This window comes from Balearica regulorum, chromosome 1 (genome assembly GCF_011004875.1).
Source record: "Balearica regulorum gibbericeps isolate bBalReg1 chromosome 1, bBalReg1.pri, whole genome shotgun sequence".
In the NCBI taxonomy this organism is placed as follows: Eukaryota; Metazoa; Chordata; class Aves; order Gruiformes; family Gruidae; genus Balearica; species Balearica regulorum.
The window spans coordinates 161,702,348-161,726,487 of NC_046184.1; the positions used below are offsets into that span (position 1 = coordinate 161,702,348).

The following is a 24,140-nucleotide window of genomic DNA, read 5'->3' on the forward strand; positions in this document are numbered from 1 at the left end:
CCAGCTCTGGATCAGTTTGAGTGAAACAGATAAAAGCAGAATGAAAGCATTTTGTGGAGAAAATGGGCTGCGTGGAGTAGTAGTGGCAAGGAAAACTGAGCAATGCCTCCCTGTTCAAGATTGTAAGGGAGGGCTTTTTTACGAACACAAGTTGTCTTCTGGGGCCTTTGTGGCAGCTATAAAAGGTGCTGGGGGTCGTGGGGAAGAGTGTTATATTCAGTAGCTCGCAGGGCGTGTTCTTAATGCCTTCCTGAGTAGTGCTAGAAATGTGGAGAAGAGAGAGAGCACTTGGGCAAGAAATGATTTCTTTAGAACATGGTGCTGAGGAGATGTCCAAAACACCACTTCATACAAGCTGCCCCCAGGAGTCCAAACCGCGAGGCATAAAACAATGGACAAGATGGAAGAAACGGGATTATTTAATGAGAATCTGAAGGGGATATTGTTCAGTTTGCTTGCTCTTTTTTTTTTCTTGTAATTTTATATTAATGTTTAATTTTTTACAAGTGTCTAGTCTGTGTGTTTACATCAAAGATAGGTATGTTCCTAGTAATTACCCGAAGCTATGGTCTGTGGATGGCTGGTTCATTACATTTGCTGCATCTCTCTGTTCTGTTCAGCTACTGTAGTAAACAGTTTAAAATATATAAATACTTTCCAAATGAAGAAGAATGCGAGTAGCACAGCTCCAGTGGGAAAATAGTCCACGGTATTATTAATAAGGGATTGTGTCTCTTAAGAATTTCTCCGTAGTACAGACCAGTTGTTCTGTGGATGAGGGAGCAGATAAAGCCAGTTTTCCAGTGAATTCCTCTCTCCTTGGTCCGATTCTTATGGGCTTAGTAAGGTATAAACGGAGATTCCCTATTTTTGTGTTTTGTAGCCTCTTTTCCTCTGAGTCTCTTGATAGTTAACAGGAGACATGCTTCAGCCTTTTCCCAGTGGGAACACCAGTGTAGTTCTGCATTTTTGTATGTAGTTGTGTGTGTATGACAACATACAAATTTTGGTTTTATATATATATAAAACAGTTTTTCATTAACTGTTAAGGAATGTGGTATTTTGAAACTTCTAGTTTTGAAATGAGGGACAGCTGTACAGGTACGGTTGCACATTTCCTTGTATGATGAAGTTTGGAATAGCCTGTGATGGTCTTAAGAAAATAGTTGTCGTGCTTGGATCCCAAGAAATTTCCTGCTCTCCCTGTGCATCTTTGTAAACATATTTCTATAGATTATATGGTTTCAGATCACCTTTGGAGACAAATTAAATTTTGTCCCATCAGTGATACTGACTCAAAAGTGGTATTTTTAAGAGTGAGATTTGTATTCCATCAATCTATTGAGACAGACGCTCTTCTCTAGGTATTGTTCTTTCCTTGCATCTTTTTCTGGTGATAGGAGCTGTGTGCTACGCTCAATTGATGATCAGCCTGATTTCTTTCTGTTCCTCCTCTATGCTTGTGCGAGTTGACAGAGTTGCAGAACAGTTTAGGAATCTTTTAACATCAGACCTAAAGTTGCAATGATACTTGGGGGTGGTATGCCCAGGTGTATCATTCTACTATCAAACAGAATTCTGCAAATCTTCTTTTCTTTTTTCTTTTTACCAGGAAGCTGTTTTGAATGTATGGTCGTTTGTCTTTTCTCTCTCAATTTTGTCTCCGGAGTTAGAAAAAAGCTGCAGAAGGAGTCACTGCATTTATCACAGTACAGTAATGAACTTCAGCATCTATTCAGATGGAACACCATGGTACTAGGTGATGGCCTCCCATAGGAACTCAAGGGACGTGTAACTGGGCACTGGGTCATGGGATAACTGTATATTGAGGCTGCCGGTGAGTCACCTGGCAAGCTGACCAGGTGCCCTGAAAGATAAAGTCTCTCCATGGCCATCTGAGGTAACCCAGCATTCCCTTGCAAGAGAGGGAAGGGAGCAAGCACGGTTTTGTAGCAAAGGTGTCCTTCGTAATTGTTATACCTATACGTTTAGATGATACAATTGAAATTACTTGAGCTTCGTTGTGTTTACTGCAGGGAGTATGTTTAAAAGGTACGAATATGTTGTAGTAATGTTGCTTGGGATTTTGGGGTTTGGGTTTTTGTTTGGGTGGGTTTTTTTGGTTGTTTTTTTTTTTTCCCCAGAAAGTGAAAAGCATAACTGTGATCACTCTATATTGTGTGTTTTCAAAAAACTGTAAAATTTTACATGGAAGATAAGCATAGAAATAGAAACAGCATAGTAGAAGTAGGTGTGGTTTTTTTGTCTTTGGCAAACATAGCACACCTTCCCCCCTGCACCCCATGCCCAAAATGTTTTAAATTTCAAACCAAAAAAACCCGAGGGATTTTTCTCCCTAAACCACTTAAATTTAAAGGGAGAGGAAAGCAAATGTAGTAAGCAAATTAATATAACAAAGACTTTATGCCTGTGAGCACTTCTGCATGTGCTTTAATTTCATTTCAGTGGTTATTTCCATTGAAACAAATATAAGTATTAACTCGAGTAAAGTTAAGCTTGAATGTGAACTTCCAAAAAGGAGAGGCAAAAAGAATAGTAAGGAAAAAAGTGGTATCATTAAAGAAGAGACACTTTGCTGAGGTGAAAGAAAGCTGGTTCTTGGAGATAAAAACTTAAAAAAGATTAAAGAACAACTTGTCTCAAAGAAAAGAAAACCTGATAGGGAAGGAAGAACAAATGAGGATTTGTGTGCACGGAAGTGCCAAGACACTGCCTTGCATAGAAGAGCCCTGTGTTGTTGTGGGCCCCCTTCTGGGTAAGTGTCTTCTGCTGCACACTCTGCAGTATCAAAGCTCAAGCTAATTTTTTTTTAATTGTATAAAAGTTTTCTGTCAAAGTGTAATGAGTTTTTTAAATGAGTCATAGTATACTGTTACTTAGGTTTGTTAACTCAAGATATTCTTTGTTAATTTTTGTCGAATTGGAAGAGTGTGATTTCTGGAGAGATCTATCCTGAGTGTGGTTTCCTGATGATGAATGAAGGTCATAGGTGCTACGTTTTTGGGTGATAGAAAATTGGGCGATGCTTCAGGCAGTTCTGGAGATGGACAGGGATTTGAAAAGTCTTGGTTACAGGATGTGAACTAATAGATGCACGCAGCAGGGTTAAGTGCAAGGTGTTGACTCCAAGAACATACAATGAGCAGGGATCAGCAGTGCGGCAGGTTTATGGAAAAGGAGGTGCAGATTGCAGTAGATCTCAAATCCACTATGAGTCAGTAATGTCATGCTCTGCTTAAGGAAACTGTGCCCTGGGATTTGTGGCCAGTACTGTAACTGGCAGTACAGGTAAAGTAATCCTCCTATTATATTTTGTACCTGTAAGGTATCCACTGGAATAATGTTTCAATTTTGTGTACTTCCAAAAAATGTAGACCAGATTCCAGTGTAGCCCTTCAAGAACATTTTGGTGTCAGGGGGAGGAAAAAAAAAAAAAAGAGAAAATTATTTCTCACTTAAAAGAAAAGGGGGGGGGAGATTTGGGGGATTTTGGTTTTTTGGGTCTGAAAGAAGAAAAGGAGGCATGAAGAGAAAGAATGCATAAAGGGACTGTGCACACAAGTATAAACTGGTCTGGGAAGCAGTGGATTTCAATTGTACTAGAAGATGTAAACTTGGACTTTGGAGGGGGGAAAAAAAAATAATTTTAAAGATAGCTTGTCCCTGTAAAACATTTTCAAGGAAGTTGAAATTTCTGTTGTTGATCTTCAGATAACCAAACATACAAAACAACCTATTCAACATCTGTCAGGAATGGTTTAAGTTTAAATTGAGTCTTACTTGGGGAAGAGGATGCAACTGTCATAGTCCCTTCATCCCTCTTTTCCTTGTACTGAAGGGGCTGAAGAACCTTGGGGTCTTCGCTGTCCACGTCTCTTCTGGCTGTGCACGTGTGTCTGTGTGTGCTAGTGTATTTAATAAATGTGGCAATGGCAACTGCATTTTGTGTGGTAGTTCATCCTGCTGCCATGCATTAAATGTGCAGTCTAACTAACAGAGTATGCCCCTCAAGAAAGTAATGGCGAAGCACAAGCAAGGTGAACTTTGTGGGGTCTTAAACAACAAGTAAAAAGGTGATGGCAGTTCTGCGCCTACTCCAGCAGATGTCTGAACCTTTGGACCAGGCATGTCCCCTGTTGAGGCGGGATTTCCCGGGATCCTCTACATGGTCAGTGAGAACGGGAGACGCTGCACCTAGAACTGGGTGTTTCACCTAGGGTGGATGGTTGCTTTTCTTCAGCTACACAGAACAGTATTTCTAAAAGTAGATGTGTGATGAAACTAAGCCTTAGTGAACCAGTTAAAAACATAAACACTTATGGACTTTTGTTGGTTTTCTTCTTTTTCAGTTCTAAGACAACAGCAGGTTTTCACTAATAAGAATCCAGTGAGCACTCAAAGTTTTGTGCCAGCCCTTTTATCACGTTCTGTTTCTCTGAGCCTCCCTTTAAACTCTGCTTTCAGTTTTCTGTGGCAGCCAAGGCACCATACAAACTTAATGCTCACTGTAAACTGCAGAATGGGTGTTGTCAAATGGGAGAGAGAATATTAAAAAAAATATAAATAAAGGTTTTGAACATAAAGCCTCAGTAGTTTGATGTTTTGAAACAGACATTAAGTTTATACTTAGTATTTTACTAGTTTTGCAACTTCTGTGCTTCATGATGATACGGTATTTTAAATGGCAAAATTTTCTAGTGAGCTGTCTGAGCAGTGAGTTGTTTAACTCAGTAATAGATCTAAGTATATGCTCTTTGTTGCGATTTTTCCTTCCTGTGCTCATGCCAGTGAACTGTGACGACAATTTTTCTACTCACCTGTTATCAACAAACTATTCAGCTAGCTTCTTTCTACCTAGATAGATATCAAATCGAGAGTACTTGTTTTTTTAGAAATTCTCAATTGAGTGACCTGATATATCAGTGGAAATTTATATTTCCACAGAGGTCACTTTTGCCTTCTCTCCTGAGATCAAGATCACATGGGATGCTGTGCTGACAGCTCTGACAGTTCTAATTGGCTTGCTCTGATGCTGTGATAACCCACTTTTTTTTTTTTCCCTCTTCTTTTTTTTTTTTTCCTCTCCTCCAAATGCAAACATGAGGTGCAATGGGCTGACTGTGACTCAGGATCAAGATTTAAAGGTTTTCAGCCATTGGGTTTTCTAGTGGCTAGTTTGTCCCAGTAAGCTGTTAGGCATATATCTGGCACACAGAAAATTCAGTGATCAAAGTGGTATATAGGCTGCAGGACTATGTAAGGGAAAGCTAGATCTCTTCATGGTAAATACCTAATATATTCTCTTTTGGCAGCTTTCCTGCTAGGCAAGTAAATACCCTTGTAGCCCCTCTGATCTTTGTCCAGTTCTCTGGATGGGTTTTGTTGAAGACTGTTTTGTTGCAAGACTTCAGCTGGTGCTCTAGTTGCCATGTGGCTTGTTTCAGTGACTGCTCAGAGGGTGGACAGTAACCACCCCAGAATAATACTCCCACAAAGAGCTTGCAGTATAAACAGTTGCAACTGCTCAAATAGTTATGCTGCTGCGAATAGCTTGATTAATTGTTACCTTGGCCACCTAAGACTGACATAATGGGTTTCTAGTTGCTTCTTGAATGCTGCATAGCCAGCATTTAACTTTCTCAGGAAGAATGTTGCTTTTAACTTAGTTGAACTGCATAGTTTATTTGGAACACTGTAATATACTTTCTGCATGTAATTATGCTGACTAGTACTAGTATTAATCATTTTATAGTACTCTACTTCCTACAGTCTTTGTAGGAGTGATAAAATAGATGTTAAAAGCTGTGTAGGGAGTTAATTGGATATACAACATGAATGTATGAAACACAGTAAGCAATGTGGTATCATTGCTGTTAAGCTCATGTTCTTTTTCTGCCTTACTCTTATTTGCATTTCTGCATTGAATTTGTACTATTGGATTGTTGTGGGTTTGCTTGTGTTTTTTTGGGGTGTGGGTTTTGTTGGGTTTTTGTTTGGTTGGTTTTTGGTGGTGGGTTTTTGGAGAATGGGGAGAGAGAATTGGGGGAGAGGTAGTTTTCTTTTGTGGTGAGTGCCACCTTCCTGTGTCATGTTAGCAAATGGGAGTTGGCATGTTAGCGAAAATGAGCCCAACAGGAGCGGATCTGTGGAGAAAAATGCACGGTGCCAAGGTCCTATGCGGTTCGGAAGGTTCTGCTTTGAGCAGGCTGCAGCCTGGCGCTGCCGGCTTCATTCCTCGTCACCTGAATGCTGATGAGGGGCGCTACCGAAGCATGTGTTCCTGCTTGGTTTTGTCTAGAAGTCCAGTTCACAGACCCCAATACAACTCAGCAGTATGAGCAACAGCATATTGCATTGAGACAACTGGGAGACGATCTTCAAAAAGGCACTCCTGATCCAAATGGAAAATGCTAAATGTGTACACCTTCACTGGACACTTCAGTTCTAGACAGTATTGGTTTTCGTTGTTTTCTTAAGATAGCGAGTAGTTGAGAAAGGGGCGTCCTCTTGAAGGGCTTGTTTCCCTGCTGTGTTACTGTGGGGATGAAGGCAATGAGAGTGTTGGTAGTGTGGGATACTCAGTTGTGTCTATGCAGTCCCTCTTGAACATGATGAGCATGCTTGCAGACCACTTCTAAACCATTGCTCCACTGCTGTGGTTTTTTGGGTGGGTTTGTTTTGTTTTTTTTTCTCTGGTGGCCTTTCAAGGCTCTGCTGAAAATATAGTAGATACATTTTCTGCTAAAACTGCATGGGATTGAACTGCACTTGCCAACTGGTTCTAGTGTGCCCAGTCCCTTCCTTGCTTCTCACAAATCCCAAACTTCTGGGGAAGCCTCTAGGGTAGGCAGGTAAGGTACTGGAGGGGAAGGTAAGCCCTGATTCCATGGGAAAAGGCCAGAGATGGTTGAAGGATCTCGTTTCTCTACCTCAATACGTACCTGGATGTAGCTCAGATCAGTAGTACTGTTTACTTCTCCAGAACTCTCAGTGGCTCACTGTTACAGCTGCTCTGAAAGCTCATCTCAGAGAACTTACTTTTATTTGCTGTATTTTTCCATAATTGTCCATGGTATTTTGTCCTGCTTTCTCTTTCCATTTGTTTAATTTTTTGTTAAATACCCTCTTTGCAATTCAGCTTATGATGCGTATGTTTGTTAGGAGGATGTTTAAGACAATTTTAATGAAAAATCTTTACGATATTTCCTCCTTTTTCACCTCAGACCATAAATATGAAATTTCTTTCCCCTACCTTGAAAACTTACAAAGTTAAATAAGGAATGTGCTTGTTAAGTGTAATTTTTATAAATCTAATAAGCATGGGCATCTTTTTTCCTTATTTTAAACATTGTATAATTGAATAGAAGGTGTTTTCCAGAAATAGTCAAAATGTTTTAGGACACTTCATCTTTAAATTAATTTTTCCATTTTTTTGCAGATGTATTTGTCAGGCCTTACATCAGAAGATCTCTGTTTTGGTCACTCACCAGTTGCAATATCTTCGTGCTGCAAATCAGATTCTAATTTTAAAAGATGTAAGTGATTTCAGTGTCTATACTTTTGTATCTCACATGCTTTCTAATTATCCTTTTCAATCTAAGAATGAAAAAAAAAAACTAGTTAAGGATTTTTATCTTTAATGTATTTTCTGTCCACTAATGACCACATATGTTTTTAAAGATTTATAATTATTAATGAAATAAGTTGATTTTTCTTAGAATACCTTCCCTGAAAAATCTGTTTCTGAATTTTATCATGCATATGTTTTATCTTACATATGTATAATACACTGTGAGAGAATTACTTGAGACTATGTTAATGCTTTGCTTTTATTCTTGTTTCTTACACTTTTGTGTGAATTAAGAACTATGTTGATTTTGCAAGTCCCTTTTTAAATTAAGGCTGAGAAGTGGTCACAGATACCTTTGAGAACGAGCAGGCCTTCAGCAAAACTGGTTCCTTCCTTGTACCAGATATTCATGGGTAGAGGGGAAATGCAAGAACTTTAACTGTTTGGTTTTTGTTTTAAGGTTGGGTAGTAAAGTACTTTTGAATCATCGCAAAGTTGCAAAAAAAGGATGCTAGTCATCTTTTGCCTCCCATTCAGATCTCTTTAAAAGTTAAAGTAGCTTTCTAGAAATGGGTTTGTGGTAGAGCTTTAAGAAGTGTGGAAATGGTCTGTGTTGCTCCTTGTAGAGCTCTGTGAGGACCAGAAAATTAAGCTACTGTTTGCCCCTAGCAAATAGTAATATAAACAGACTGATGGTTATGTATGTAGTTCAACAGCTTGTCCTAAAGCTGCATGGCTGTCTCCTGCAGCTTCTCCAAGGAGGTAATTCTCACCTGGCTGTAACTGGGACTTTCATCTTCCTGTTTGTGTGCTCCTTTGCCTGGTTAGCTGCTGGGAAGGCACTGGTTGGAGCGTGAAGAGCTTGTTTCTGCTCTTCTAAATGAAGAACTGATAGTTAGAGGCTTCAGTTCAGTTACTGCAGTGGGATGTGTGCTCAGCAATTGCAGAACCCCAGAGGCAGCAGGGATAGATAGGAAAAATTGTCCTTTACAGAAAGTGTATAATGAAGATAATTAAAGCTTATATTAATTGTAGGGTAAAATGGTGGGGAAAGGTACCTATTCAGAGTTCCTGAGATCTGGCATCGACTTTGCTTCCCTTTTGAAAAAAGATGAGGAGGTAGAACAGCCGTCAGTTCCAGGAACCCCCAACCTGAAGTCTGCCCGGAGCCGAACCTTCTCGGAGTCCTCTGTCTGGTCCCAGGATTCTTCTGTCCACTCACAGAAAGACGGAGCAGTGGAACAACCACCTGTGAGTGCTCAGAGGATAAACGTGTCTCAATTCTTGTCTAGCTGGTTTTTAACTTAAACTGCGATAAGGGCTTTCCCTGCTGCATTTGAATTTCAGGGATTGTTGGATTGCATTAGCAGGTGAGAGCTCGCCCAGGGTGGATCTGCCTAGCGCTGTGCTTGGCTGGCAGTCCTGCCACCTGGGCTGCAGAGGGCACGCATCCCACAGCTCTGTCCTGATCTGTTCAAACCCAGCAGGGTGAGTTTGTTCAGGTTCAGCATCAGCTCTCCTGGATGCAGGAAGCATTCCTATAGGTGTCCAAAGAGACCGCACTGTGCTTCCTTCATCCTGTCCTGACAGCCGTGTTTTGAAGGGCCAGTACCACTGGATTGTGTGGGTTCTGTCTATTCGTACGGTGCTGAGCTCAAATTAATACTTTCCCTGAAATCCTGAGCTCTGGGAAGTACATGCAGAAGTGGTGGCTTTATACAAAGTCTACATTTGCATTAATGTACCCACGTGACCTTGAGCTGGCCCTGGGGGGTAACCTTGGGGCACCACTGCGCTGCTCTCCGCAACCCTTCTGTTGGTGAAAACAGAACGCTTTGTGTGGTGCCAGCTTGACTTCCAGGTGCATTGTTATCTCTTGTTCTACCTAGTGCAAAAGCACCCGTGAGGTTTCTGTACCAGAGGTGGCCTTCTGCTGGTATGCTTGCATTCGCGCAGAACAGCACAGGAGCCCTCTAACCCTGCCAGGCTCGTGCTAGCACGGAACACGTGGAGCAAATGGAACAAGTAATCCCTGTGTGTCCCTGATGATTGTCACCTTTATGCTATGGGTGTATATTATTTCTTTTTATTTTCTATAACAAAAAGCAGTGAGATACACAAACACCACACCACCACCCCCCCCAAAAAAAAAAAAACAAACGCTACAAACCTTTGGCTTTCATACCTTTTTGGAGGAATCGTTTTATGCCCAAAAGGAGGGCACTTATCTGAAATTATTTATGTCCTAGTGGTGACTCCACTATTAAATCCACAAAGGTGTGCCAAACTTTTTAGCAGTGTTAGAGCTGTTGGATGAGGGGGGTGGAGGGAGGTGGCTGGAGAAACAAAAAAACCAAGGTAGGCTTCTCTTCATTTATAGGCGAGTAGGTGGGATTTCTCTTTTCACATCTAAGCCAGGTCTGTTGATTCCACTGCTCTTCTAATGCTGTGTCTGCTGACAACAAAATCAAGTGTTAAGTGTCCACTGAACTGGCACTAGTTTTGCTATCACATATGCTGTAAAAAAAAAATAAAAATCAGAATTTTGTTCATTTGAATAGTCTTTTACCTTCTTTATGCCTGTCTCATTTTTCCTTTTCTGTCTTTGTGTCCCCCATCCATTGTTTGCTCAATATGGTTTCATATTTGTCATTTTACTTGTTTTCCCTATTAACAGATGCTTTGTTGGTACTTACAAGGAGGTGATTAGAACTTTATGGGTAATTTGTTGCTCTGGGCATATGTTGATTGATTTTAGTGCATACTTGCAGAAGAGTATTTACTTTAAATATTTTTCTGAAAAGGAAAGGTTACACAGACCTGCATTCTGAAAACAGAATCTTTCCCAAGTCAAGGCATTAGTTTCCAGAGCTGTTATGACTGAAGGTGTAGTGTATAAGAAAAGAAAAACCTTGTTTAGTGGTCAGAATAAATATTTCTGGCTGTAAATGAAGTCATGTTACATTCTGTGATGCAACGCAAAATAAAATCCTCACAGTGTCATTTTGCAGAGTAGATTTTTCAGTATTACTGCACTGAGACTAATTTTTTTTTTGTCAAAGCTATAGTTCCTATATTTACAGTTTTTATATGCATAATCACTTTATCTCCTTATTTAATTGTTTCCTAATTCTGAACCATGACTTTCAAGTAGCTTAGTCTGACTCTGTAACTGCAAGGTTGATGGTTTTTATTCTGTTTTTTTTTGTGTGTGTGTGGTGGTTTTTTTTTTAGGCTGAAAATGCACTGGCTGCTGTGCCAGAGGAGAGTCGCTCTGAGGGAAAAATAAGCTTTAAGGTTTACAGAAAATATTTCACTGCAGGAGCAAACTACTTTGTGATTTTTATACTACTAGTGTTCAATATTTTGGCACAGGTAAGTTGTCAGGAGCCACAAATAATACTGAATGTATTTTCATGGGCTTTACCCATGGGTTTGATGTTTTTCTTTTTTCTTTTTTTTTTTTTTTTCTTATTAACATAGTGTATGCTTGTTACTGTGATGTTTCATCTAAAATGTTTGGGAGCATGGTGTTCTTTAATAATTTTTTAGTATACTTGATCAAATTTTATGTATCAGCATGGAGTTTTGATACTGCATTGAGAAGTCTTGCACTGATCCTTATTTCAAGAGTTTTAATACTTTACTAAAGTAACTATTTTCCTGGCAGCATAGCACAGAAATTATAAACCAGTCTAATTTTTGGAGATAGAGAACAAAAACATGAGGTGTATGAAGTAGCGTTTAAGAAATCTGCACAATCAGTATGTTTCCAGTTGAGGAGGGTAAAGAGATTGACTGGTTATGGGAGGACAGAGTCTGACAGAAGTGTTAAAAGGAAAACTTGTCTGCTGGTAAGTTCAGGTTATGGGAAGGTCTAGAGGGAGGGTCACTGTTTAACAGAAGAAAGTGAGGAAGAGGATAGGCAAATATTGCATGTAATGCAAACTGTAGCAGGTACGTAAAAGAATTTTTAAACAAGGAAAATGATTTTGAAACTTACTGAAAGAAATGGTGAGCTGAGGAAGCTGTGTAAGGATAGCTTATTGCCTTTTTCTCTGTTTCCTGCTGTGAAAGCTTAAATTCCTTTCATGGAAATGATTGGTCTTGGCTGTAAAAAGTAGTCTGTATATTTACACATTACATCCCTTTTGATTGTCCTTGAATTGAATCTGTTGGAAAGATAGCCGAGCAAGATGAAATCTTGTGAATTCATGTGAACAGAGGTGTATTTTGAGATAAATAACCGTGTTACAAGTTTGTAGTCACCTCTCGGTACAGAAGCAAGGTGGCAGCAGTTTTTCCCTCCCTCTCTTTTCCCATCCTCCTTCAACCCTGTTTCTGGCAATTATCTCCCGTAAACACAAATTTCTTGACTGGTAACATCAGAAAGTTTGTTAATCAAAAAGCGTTTTGGAATATCTCTAGTAGCAAATTTAGGAACTGAAAAAATGAATTCTTTAATGTGCAATTAACATACATTAGGAAGAGCTACTATATTTTGTTTGCTTAAGTGTATTGCTTTCCTTTAGTTTGCTATCATGTAAGGTAATTTGAGGTAACTTCTTTCTTTGTAGAGGGTTCTAATGCACCTTCTAATGTGCTTTGCAAATTGCTGCTGGTCTTGAAAGACTGGGTGGCATACTTTCCTGAATATATGATGTTTTCCCAGAGAACATGAAAGAACAGCAAGGAAATTTAATTTTCTAATGTTTTTTTCATTTTGTAAGATGACTCTTGTATTTGCCTCTTTCACTCAAGGTGACATATGTGCTCCAGGACTGGTGGCTTTCTTACTGGTGAGTTGATGATGGTAACTAGTCAGTTGTCTCTGCCTTTCCAGTCAAGTGCTGTTTGTCTAATAGAAATCAGTGTTGTATAGGTGGTGATGGGAAACCCCTGTTCTAGGAGACTTCAGAATGTGCTTGATCTTCTTCTGCTCTTCACTCACTTTGTATGTGGAAAAAAATTTTCAACTTTATGCAGAAGTATAGCCTGTGATAGCTTCTACTCATGGTGTGATGCATGACAACATCAGTACATGGGATCTTTTGAACTAAAGATTTTGAGAGTTGAATGTAGGAACAGTTAAACATAGTCATGAATATTTGCAGAATGTGATTTGATGTTAGTTATCTTCTGTGTACATTTCCACAGGGCAAATCATCAAGAAAAGTTGAATGTCACCACAAATGGAAATAATGGAGCAAATGAGACTGAACATCTAGACCTTAACTTTTATTTGGGAATTTATGCAGGTAATTACACATGCATGTGTGTGTGTCTAAAGAACTATTTATTATCTTACTATAATAAACGGTTTTGAGAGGTGTGAAGCAACAACAATGCGGGGAAATGTGATTTCTAGCAGTAACTGAGTAATGTCTTAACAGATTAGGAGCATGAGTCTTGCTTTGTGACTAAATTAATTGGAATAAATAAATAAAAAACTAACAGAAGAAATAGGTTGAATGCAGACTCTTAATTTGCTTTGCCTGGATTTTGGAAAGTAAACTAGGAATTGAGTATTCAAAAGTCAGTCACCGTAAGGTTGTGGTTATTGTCTATACTAATAGGTCATTCAGCTAAATCTTCAGTCATTATGTGAATGGGCAGGAGGGATTAGAAATGGATCTTCGTTCTGTGCTGTTCTAAAACTTGGCATGGCTACATTCCTTCTGAAGTGCCATAGCAAAAGAACCAGTTTTAAAAAAACATCTTAGATAGGTATGCAAAGCAGGATGTTAAAAAACATATCAGTTATTTCAATAGGTAGTCATATGCTTCTGAACATCCAGAAAAGGGCATTGATCCTTGTATTCAGGTGTCCAAACGTCTTGAAATACTGCTTGGAAATGTAGTAAAAATTGACATAGAAAAATCATTTGTAGAAATATGTTTTCAGACTCTGCTATTTAGCACTTCCTAGTGATGTACAGTTTTGTATGGTGTGGTAATTTCTTGATGGAGATGTAAATGATAGGCCTGAGAAAATAGGTGGAATGCCAGAATATGCATTGAATGTAGTCAGACACATCTCTGATGGGTGAGAGGATGGATGGAGGATTTTTTTGTTTGTTTGGCGTTTTTTTGGAATCCATGTGATCTAAACGCTTGACAGAAAACATTGTGCTTGGCCTGGGAAAAAAACAATTTAGGAGCCAGATAAACTTGGCTCTTATTTTCTCTGTGTAATCTCTTATTTCATGAGCCGTTCCAGTGGACTGCACAGTGTGATTAAGTGTGGCAAACTTGACTTTCTCTGACCATATAACCTAAACCATGTTACAGAGAATTTTGTCCTTTAAGGCAAATTTTGTTTTAGATAGCAGAACAGCAAAATTTACCTTTATATTGAAATGTTCAGATGGCTTAGTGAGATATTTGCAATAGTTGGAACAGACAGCATTGGGTTACCTACACAAAATTTTAAGTGAAGTTGAAGAAGTTACAAAAAGTACATTTCATGCAAAGTATTTAATAATCTAACTTACCTTTTTCTATAACCTCTGAAACTGTATAAAATAATTTAAGGTTTCTATTTCTGATTCTCAATGTTGAGGGGGAAAAATATCACCATGGTAGTTTCTTCCTAGTCCTTGTTGTTTCTATGAGACAAAGATTTAGAACAGTAATATTTCTGTTAATGGGAAAGGCCAGAACTGAGGTACCAATTCCACACCTTTTCTATAAAGTGAGCATGCAAAGAGTCCTTGTCTCTGTCATACTGAGATGGCAAGCTTGTAAATAGGTGAAGCATAAACCTTTGGCGTGAAACAGGCTGGATGAAGGACCTGAAAGTAAGTCTCGTTCCTCCCCCTTCTCCCCAGCCATTAGGTCTTTTCAGCTGATTCGTTTGATGAGGGTCATGCCAGCAGCTTCCAGTGGCTGCCAGGCTTGAGTGAAGTTGTACAGAAATGTGGGGTTCCCAGGACATGCTCCCACAGACTGCTGTTAGGCATGGGCTCTGCCACAGCCTCTTGCGTAGTACCCCTTCTGCTCCCTTTTTGTGTGATCCAGCTTTCCTGTTTGGGTATGTGCAGTTACTCTTGGAAAAGTTGTTTTCTTTTACCTGGCCTGGAATACAGCAGTCAGGGCAAGGCAAAGAAGCTCTCATCTAAGCCACGTGCTTTTGTCTTAATAACAGCACCATGCAGAACATGGGGAATAGACTGCGAGGAGACAAATGAAATAGTAATACCTTTTCTTGCATACTGGGAGGATACAGCAGTAAGCAGGATGGAATAACTGATTGACTTAACCCCATCATACAATGTAAAACCTCCGTCTTCCCCACTGTTACTATAGCTGTACCTGAATTGCATCCAGTTTTAACTTGTCCTTAGAATAGGCAATGTTTTATGTTGATAGTTAGGGCCTAACTTAAGGGTGTCCCCAAGGCCTGAGCATCATCCAGCTCTGGAGGCCCCAGTATGGGAGAGACATGGAGCTGTTGGAGCGAGTCCAGAGGAGGGCCATGAAGCTGATCAGAGGGCTGGAGCACCTCTCCTGTGAGGACAGGCTGAGAGAGTTGGGGTTGTTCAGCCTGGAGAAAAGAAGGCTCCAGGGAGATCTAATTGTGGCCTTCCAGTACCTTAAGGGGCCTACAGGAAAGCTGGAGAGGGACTGTTTATCAGGGAGTGTAGTGACAGGACAAGGGGGAATGGGTTTAAGCTGAAGGAGGGTCAATTTAGATTAGATGTTAGAAAGAAATTCTTGACTGTGAGAGTGGTGAGGCACTGGAACAGCTTGCCCAGAGAGGTTGTGGATGCCCCCTCCCTGGCAGTGTTCAAGGCCAGGTTGGATGGGGCTTTGGGCAACATGGTCTAGTAGAGGGTGTCCCTGCCCATGGCAGGGGACTTGGAACTAGATGTCTTTAAGGTCCCTTCCAACCCAAACCATTCTATGATTCTATCTGGGCTTGTGGTGACTGAGCAGATAATCTGGAATCTGGAAGCACCACCAAATGTCAGGTTAACACCTTCACTGTTCACCTTCATTGACTGGGAATTTGGGCAGGCATGTTGGAGTTACGCACAGCAAACAGAGCAGCAGCAATCTTGACATTCTTTGTTGCCATCTTTTGCCCTGTAGCACCCCTGTCTTCTAAGTGGAGATGTGCCCAGAAGACAGACAGTCTACAGACCTGTTCCCTAGAAGGGCTCTATTTCACACGGCATAAGGGATGTATCTTATACTGTGTTAAAGAAATACACATAATTTAAATGATTTGATGTGGTTTACAAGGGGAAGAATGGCATGAGTGGTTTGGGCTGATTGAGAATAACTCAAGGTTGTCTCTAAATAGCCATGTATATATTATTTGGTTAATACCTGCTGGCAAATGTTGAATCTTCACAGTGACCTCTGCAAGCCACAATTATACACGGCACTGTGAAATGAATTTCTTAGCAGAGCCTTTATGCAGAAGGTTTTAATACAGATTTATTTTATGGGTTGACAGACACTTCCTGCATTTCTATAAAGTACCAATTCTTTCAAACCAAAAAAGAGCAATTGTTTACATTGATATGATAGTAACTGAAGCTAGTGACAAATATACCTATATTCCATGCTCAGTGTGAGTCCCTAAGGCTTAAGTTTGGATTCTCGCTATATACAGAAGTCAACAAAATTTGGTTTCAATTTGTTTTTAAATTCTTTTCCTTGTGAAAGATCCGTATCTGTATACATGCTCTGTTCATGTTTCTTTAATTTCAGGTTTAACGGTGGCTACAATACTGTTTGGCATAATAAGAAGTCTTCTGGTGTTTCAAGTTCTTGTTAATTCTGGTCAGACTTTGCACAACAAAATGTTTCAATCCATTTTGAAAGCTCCTGTCTTGTTTTTTGACAGAAATCCTATAGGTAAGTTCAATAGAAAAAAAAACAAACCAAACCCTCTTAACATTTAATATACCTCATTGATTGTTAAATATACTATTTCTGGGCAGTTATGATTTTATAGTATTTTTGCACATTTGTGGGATTTTCTTGCTTCTTAAAATCTTTAACAGTGTGGTCTTTTTAAATTTAAGAGTCAGACTGTTGACTGCTTATTGATGGTTGATCTTACTCTCTTCAGATGCACTCTACAGAAAAATGAATTACCTGCGGCCTTGGTGTTGTACATTGACCTGCTAATTGCATTGCTGTTCTGATTCAGTTACACAGGGATGTCTTCCATATGCTGAACATATATGCGTGCATTTTGTGGGGTTCCCTTTCTTGTGCTTTTCTTTGAAAGCTTAACCTCCACAATTATTTGGCCTTTTAAAAAATTATTTTAAGCATGTGTGGTAATTCACAGTTTTGAGAAACTGTATAGCTTACTATCCTTCCAGAATGCCCAAAAACATGAAGTGTACAATTTAAAACTGTAATCCAGATCCTTATGCTCTTCAGAAGAGAGGAGAGGGAAGCTGGAGCATAGTGAAGAGAGCAGGGAAGCAGGGTGGTACTGATTTACTAGCCAGTCTTCCGTGAGAAGCAGAAATCTGATGGTCTTCACTCCCTTGAAGAAAAGGAACATAGACTTGTTCTCATAGTTCCAGAAGCCTTTTAATAATTATAAGCATATATAGGGATGACTTTATTGTTTCAGAGAAATTAGTAATATTTTCAGGAAAAAAATACATGGACACAAGGTTCATGTCCATAATATGATGAACGAAATGTACAATTTCTTATTTAAAAAAATAATCTACAACTACAGAAGTTTAAGGCTGTGTTATATGGCCTACTTGTACTGTGAGTCTGTGGTGGAGGAAATTCAAGGCCAATGCAAAGGATTAGAAGTGAAGCCATACGCTCAGGAGACAGGTAAGTGGAGAGCTAGTGAGAGCACATACATCAGAAGAAATCGTAGTACTGATGGGATTTGTTGTCAGATAGGCAGGAATTTTCCTCTTCTCTCTCGCTCTCTTTTTTGTGTGTGTGTGTGTGCAGCATAATCAGTAACTGTATTTTTTAGGGAATACATAATCATCTTGTAAGAATGCCCATAAACCAGTCTCATCATAACAAACCAAAAACTACAGAGTAAACATCAGGGTCAATGTCGGGTAGTAAATAACAGTTTGCTTTGTAACATACTGTGAAGCTCAAATTAGCAGTGCTTTGTAAAAGTGACATTCATAAAACCTGCCTATGGCTGGTATTCGCACACTGTCGTGACTTACAGATGTGTGTTTCTATTTATCAGCAGATATTTTATAGTAGAAGATTAGCTTCAGTGTGCATATATTTCTTTCCCTTTATCTTTCTTTTGGTCATGGTAGCATGCAAAGGTACTGCCGTTCTGATCTATAAATCTTTGGAAAAAGGAAAAAAGAAAAGAGAAAAATTACATGTGAGGCAATGCTCTTGTTCAGAACTGCAGCATATAGCAGTTCTCAAATTCTGTTTTTAACATCTGTGTTTCATTGTCTGATTTACATGTTTTTTTACTGCGTATTTATCTTTTAGAAATTCAGATTTTTTGCATTCGGGTGAGATTTGTTTAAGTAGAAGTCTTTTTTTTAGTCTTTTTTTCTTTCTTTTTTTTAATATGCCTTGCTATGAAAGACATACTAAAAAGAAACTGAAATTATTAAAGGCTCCCTTTTCTAGGGTTGTGATTGTAATAGCCAAGCCAAACTATTAGTTATCATATTCCATATTAGCAGAGCTGATATTGCAGTGTCAGATCTGCCATTTAAGCATCCAGCGTGTTCTCAGTATTCGTATAAGGTCTCTTAGAGACCTTAGCAGAAGCAATTGCTGAACTGACTTTTGCTGGTTTATTTATCCAAAAATAATCAGCCATTAAAAAATGCCACCGTCAGTATTCTGAACACACGGTGATCCATGTTCCAAATGCGAGGAAGGAAACTTAAATAGACGCCCCAAGCTCTCGATAGTTCTTACTGCGGAAACAGACTAATGAGCAGCATCAGGGAGTCGACATTAGGAAATGGAAATACGTGGTGAATCATGACATGTCTGTCAGCTCCCAACAGTGTAGATCCAATCAGTTGTGGTGAATAAATGAGATGACTTATTTCTAAAAAAATAGTGCTTTGTGAATCAGTTTAGGCATGAGCCCAAGATCTCTTTTTACAGATTGCATTAGGAATAGGTAGGGAGGGGAAGGTTGTAAAGGGAATAGTAACAAGCATCTCACCCAGATGATATAAGAATTTGAATGTATTTTTGGAGCCTGGATTACATAGCAGAGACAGAATAGGAATACAACACCCCTCTCCTTTCTCCCTTCCCACCCAAAAATATTTGTATGTACACAAATTTCACCTTTCTGTAATTCAGCATAGATCTAAAAATAGTTAGGTGTTATGCTTTAAGTGTGTTTTGCATTGGAAGAACCTTGGTAATAAACGACTGTCTGTTTCTTAAGCACTTAACCTAACCCTATTGAGCTGATAATCCTGAGTGACTAAAGCTTACTGTGTTATCCAGCATTCAGAAAGAATGATCAGATATTTATGACTGAAATTCAAATTTATCAGTAAATTTCTATACAGAATCACTTAAACAGCTACAGAGAAAGCTTGATGGGAAGTTAGAGATGAAGTGATTGTATTTTGGGCTTTATCACATCTGACTTTTCTGCATTTGTTGACAGAACTTGGGGTTTTTTTTTTGAGTGTAGAATTTGACTCTCTTGAAACTTCCTTTGCTCTTCTATCTGCATCCCAGTAAGGGAATTGCATGCATGTCAGGGTGTCTGTAAGAAGGAAACTGTCGACGTTTTCTACTTGATAGTGAATGCTTTATAGATTCCTCTTCATATGTCACTTCGAGGAATAAAGGGTTTGATTTCTGTGCATGTCTAGCACAAGAGGGCAGCATGATCTGTTTTATCCCAGTCTAGCATTACAACAGCTTGTTAGAAGGATAACAAAATTTATCTGTTATGTTTTTAGAGATGATATTTCAGGAGTGAATTTTCTATCTTTCTACTCAGCAATAGTAATTTGGTTCCGTTCAGTTGTCCTCATTATCTGCAAGCATAATATTTTCTATTTATCTTTTACACAGTAAGCTTTTCACCTTCATGTAGTGCTGAGTTCAGGAACTTTATTGGCTTAATAACTAGTGGCCAAAGGTCAGATAACCTGATAGAGTCTGATGCTTTGGGTCCCATCAAGGAAATCTTCTTCAGCCATTATTCCTTTTAATTTCTTTTTCAAGATGTTTGTGACATTTCAAAACAAGTTTAATAGAAAACTAGGTAAAGGGGACTAGGAATTCAGCAGCAATGACTTGAATTGGGAGTTCCCTCTCTTGAAATTAGTTTCTTATTGATAGTTTAGGAGATCCTAGTTTTGACAAGCTTCAGGATTTGAGTCAAGATTACTTGCCTAGCTTGTAAATGAATTGTTCTTTTCTGGGATTTGGGGTCAGAGATTTCTGTAGAGACGGGATGCTAATGTGTAACTGCATCACTTTCAGTAATGGCAGTTTTAGTGGAGATTGTGTATAATTTTGAATTGCATTGAGTTTAGGAAACTGAAACCTGCTGCTGCTGTGCTGATGGGTGCTGTAAGAATGAATGATATGCATGAATTTGTTCAGATAAATTAGGAATCTCTTACCCCTCCAGAGATCTGTCTAAAATTCAAATTGAACCAGAACCACTACAGAAATGCATATGAAAATCTAGCTCTTTTTTATTTTATTTTTTTAATTTTTTTTTAAATCGTATCTCTCTGAACTCTTGGTTCTGACAAGTCATAGAAGGAGGAGAAATATTTTGGCAGACATTAGAGCATTTGTGGCCTTCCTAGAAACTGAAGCGCTGAATTGTGTGATGGTTGTCCTCTACCTGTTAGTAGATTTATTTTTTTTCCCCACAAATGCTTTGTGGAAGCATTAAATAAATATTGATCCCTTCGAGTGCTTACCTAGACTTTGAGATTTGACCAGAGTATAAAGAGAAATATTCTCCTTTTTTGGCAGCCAGAAATGACATGCCAAACTGATAGCTAATTGCAGCACATAAAAGCAAGCTCCAAATATTAAAAGAAAAATGTGAAAGAAAGCTGTTGTTATAATGAAGAGTTTGTTTTTCTTTAAGGCATAAGGATTTTAATTATGGTGTTCATAAATCAAGTGTTGAAACACCTATAATTTGACAGAGAAAGTTTCTTTATAGGATTAAAAGCATGTTCATCGATGCACAAGTGCCTATCTGCAATTTATCTGACAGAAGCATCAAATGGGCAATGTTGTTAAAGTGTTTAAACTGTATAATATTTGCAACAAATATGATATTTCAGCAGTATGAAAATTACAATGCTGATAATGAGGTTGTTAAATTATACTCTATCAGTTGGGTAGTGAAACTGCTCTAGTTAGTGTACATTAATGTATGCTTGTTCACACAAGTGATTCTGCTGAACAAGTAGCATGTTTAAACAAGAAATACTGGTCTTAAACCCTGTGATTTACAGTAGGTGGTGTTTTGGCATATCATGCAGTTAACAAGGCAAAGCTTCGTGTTAAAATATTTCGTTTGTAGTCTCATTCATCACTGATATAAATATTCAGTAGCAATGCCAGAAAATGTATTGTATTCCTATTTGACTCAATGACTCAATTGCTTGCTTTTTTTTTTTTTTTGAAACAAGATCTATGCTATCTTTCTGATGCAGTTTTCAGATATTTCCTTGTGGTCAAGATGAATTCTGCGGGACTGTGAAAAACTATACCAGCTCTTTTGACAGCTTTCATGTTCTCTTAAGCTAATACAAAAAAATACATTGTCCTTAAAGCAGCAGAGGCTTTGTTTTCCACTCTCTGTGCCAAGCTCTAAAGCACGTTCACGTGTGCGCAGGTTTGTTAGTTTATGTTGAAAAGAAGTCCCTATAGGACAGCCTTTTGTTGTAAAATAAAAACACAGATTCTCTCTTCCGTGTTGGTAATCACTTGCATTTGTTGTTATTAAGATGGCAACACAATAGGTTCCATCAATCATGGAGATCCTTAACAACCGCACAACGTTGTAAATATTATGTTTGGGTGTTTGAGTGGAACAGCTCGTCACTGAAGTAGGTGTGGTAATTAAAACCTGTTAGGTTGCTACGTGTTAAAAAAAAAAATCTTTAATGTTTTTTCATATAACAATGGTGATATGTACTTTAAACCTTATCAGGGCGTGATTATTAAATGATATTTTGTGGGAGTTACTGTTAGTATTATCATGGCTTTTGTTAAGGGTTTAAATAGTCTTACGCTTCCATGTGTTTTATCACCATTATGATTCTGTCAGGAACCTTATAAAGTTGATTGCTATAGGAGTAGTCTTTAAAGTTAGTAAATAGTACTCTGGAGTTATGTTTACCTTTATTATCTATTAGCATAACTCAATTCAACTCTATCCTATTTTTCTCTGCAATAATAATCGAATGAAACTTGGCCGTAAACTGATGAGACAAGCCCATTACATTTTCAGTTCACTGAGTCAGTGCTCACCCTATTTACGCTTAATACAGGAGATAAAATTAAAAGGTTTACGGAAAAGCTGTTTGTAGGAGGGGACAGGACATTATTTGATAGGGAAATAGCTTGAAGCTTGTACTGACAACCACTTCCAAGTGCAGTCTCCTGCTTTCCTGGCAGAAGATTTCACATCCCTTCACAGAGATTTTTCTATCTTCTTCACATTAAGATCCCCTGGTGGGGAAAACGGCCTGCTGCGAAACTCATTTCTGACCATATGCTGACCTGCCCAGATACTGCAAAGTCTCATTTTTTTCATTTGCTAACACAAGCCCAGAGAGAGCTGCTCCCTCCCCACCTCAGCCAAGCAAAAAAGGAGGCATGGAGGAGTCGACAAAGACAGAGAAATCTAATTAAAAAGTATTGGCTTTAGAAGACTGCACAGAAGCTGTTCAGAGACATATCTTTCCCGCAAGTGTAGCAGGAAAGTAAAAAAGGGAGTTATGTTTTAGTGTCGCATAGATGGCAGACTATTTGATGAGATTTGTGGCAAGGAGGAAGGAAATGTTGGTTTGAGGCACTTGAAAACAGGTAGAGTGCAATGATATCAATGGCAAAACTGTGAGGGGCTTAAAAGAGGGCCTGGCTGAGGTGATGCAGCTACAGATAAGCTTTTGGAGGTAATCTGAAGGATGGGGGCGGGTTGGTTTTGGTAATAGCTATTATAAATTTATACTTTTTATGCTGTTTTTAATCTGCTTAAAAATTGCTTGATGCTGCTGTGACTGTTGTGGATCATGGGGATTGGAGGCGCCACGTGGATAGGACCTCCTCTCCTGCTGTTCATGGACACCTGTTCTGGGTGGAAAATGAGTGTTTTTGAGAAATGAGGAAAAAACTTATCCAAAACCCACTTTCATTTATTCCACCTTGGAACAAGGCAGAAACATCGCCAAAAAATGATTTTGAGGAAGAACAGGGCAGGGATAATGAATAGCCAGGTGGTGAGAGCAGGAATGTGGAATGTGGGGAAGGCAGCCCAGATCTTCTCCCTCTCTGATTTAATATGGGCCTTGAACATGTGGCTCCCCCATCCCAGGTGAAAGCCCTACACATCAGGGTGTTGGCTTTTCTGGGCTCTTTCCTGTGCTGTATTTCATTGCTGTCTTTTACAGGACACAGACACCATTAGACCACTGTGGTGTTTGCAGAAAAAAAAACCCAGCCGTTTTTGGTGTGTGCTTTTTTTTTTGCCTTTTTTTTTTTAATCTGAATGGCTGTATATTAAAATAAAACAAATACTGTCACAGTGCAAACTCATTTCATTAGCACTGCTCTGCTTTATACTGCACAGAAATCTTTCTCCCAGATGATCCTAGGTAATCTGCACTGCAGCATCTGGGTGAATTAATTAGTCTTCTTTTTTCTTTTTTTTTTTTTTTCTTCCCCAGATTGCCAGCATCTTGCAGATTATGCAACAAGTGAAGATTAGTTTGTGCCTGTGGTGATCTTGGAGAGTGTTTGGAAACAAAAGGCACTTCTCGATCCAAAATTAAAATTTTAGTGTAAAAAAGAATGGATGCTGTATGTGAATCTGCCTGTTCTGGCAATCCAGAATAAAAACCAAAGGATAGAAATCAGCAGTTAGGGAAGTGGAGGTATTGAATCGAGCTTGACCTTAGTGTGCTGTTCAATTTAAAAAATACAGCCATGATAGAGTTAATTACTAAGGTATTTGTGAATAGTACAAGACAACATTACTTACTTGCTTTTACCCTGTCATCCCCAGGTGTTCTTTGTTTCCATAGGCACTTTGTCAGAGGCTTTTTGTTGTGTATGCAGGTGAAGACATATGCAGGACCTCCTTCAGGATTTGATTTCTGATGTCATTTTATGCAAGATAATGTTCCACTTGGAGGATGCAGTGTTATGACAAGCTATATATGTTGACAGCTACCAGTCTTAAGATAGCTTTACAGAATGTTTTAAAATAGCATCAAGCATATGAAGAACAATTTTTTGTTGTTGTTGCTGTTTTATTAGTTACTGGACAATAGTCCTGTAATTAGAATAGTAGTACGTAATAGACATTCATTATTGCTTGTGT

General features: G+C 38.8%; 1 protein-coding gene across 1 annotated transcript in view; it reads left to right on the plus strand.

The window, feature by feature from the left end:
• Positions 1-24,140, plus strand: part of ABCC4 (ATP binding cassette subfamily C member 4 (PEL blood group)) — a 153,985-nt gene that overhangs the window by 44,139 nt on the left and 85,706 nt on the right. Inside the window, 6 exon segments of the mRNA XM_075741447.1 lie at positions 7,460-7,556; positions 8,627-8,842; positions 10,826-10,966; positions 12,353-12,390; positions 12,749-12,849; positions 16,313-16,459. Of these exon segments, the coding sequence (XP_075597562.1) occupies positions 7,460-7,556; positions 8,627-8,842; positions 10,826-10,966; positions 12,353-12,390; positions 12,749-12,849; positions 16,313-16,459 (740 nt within the window).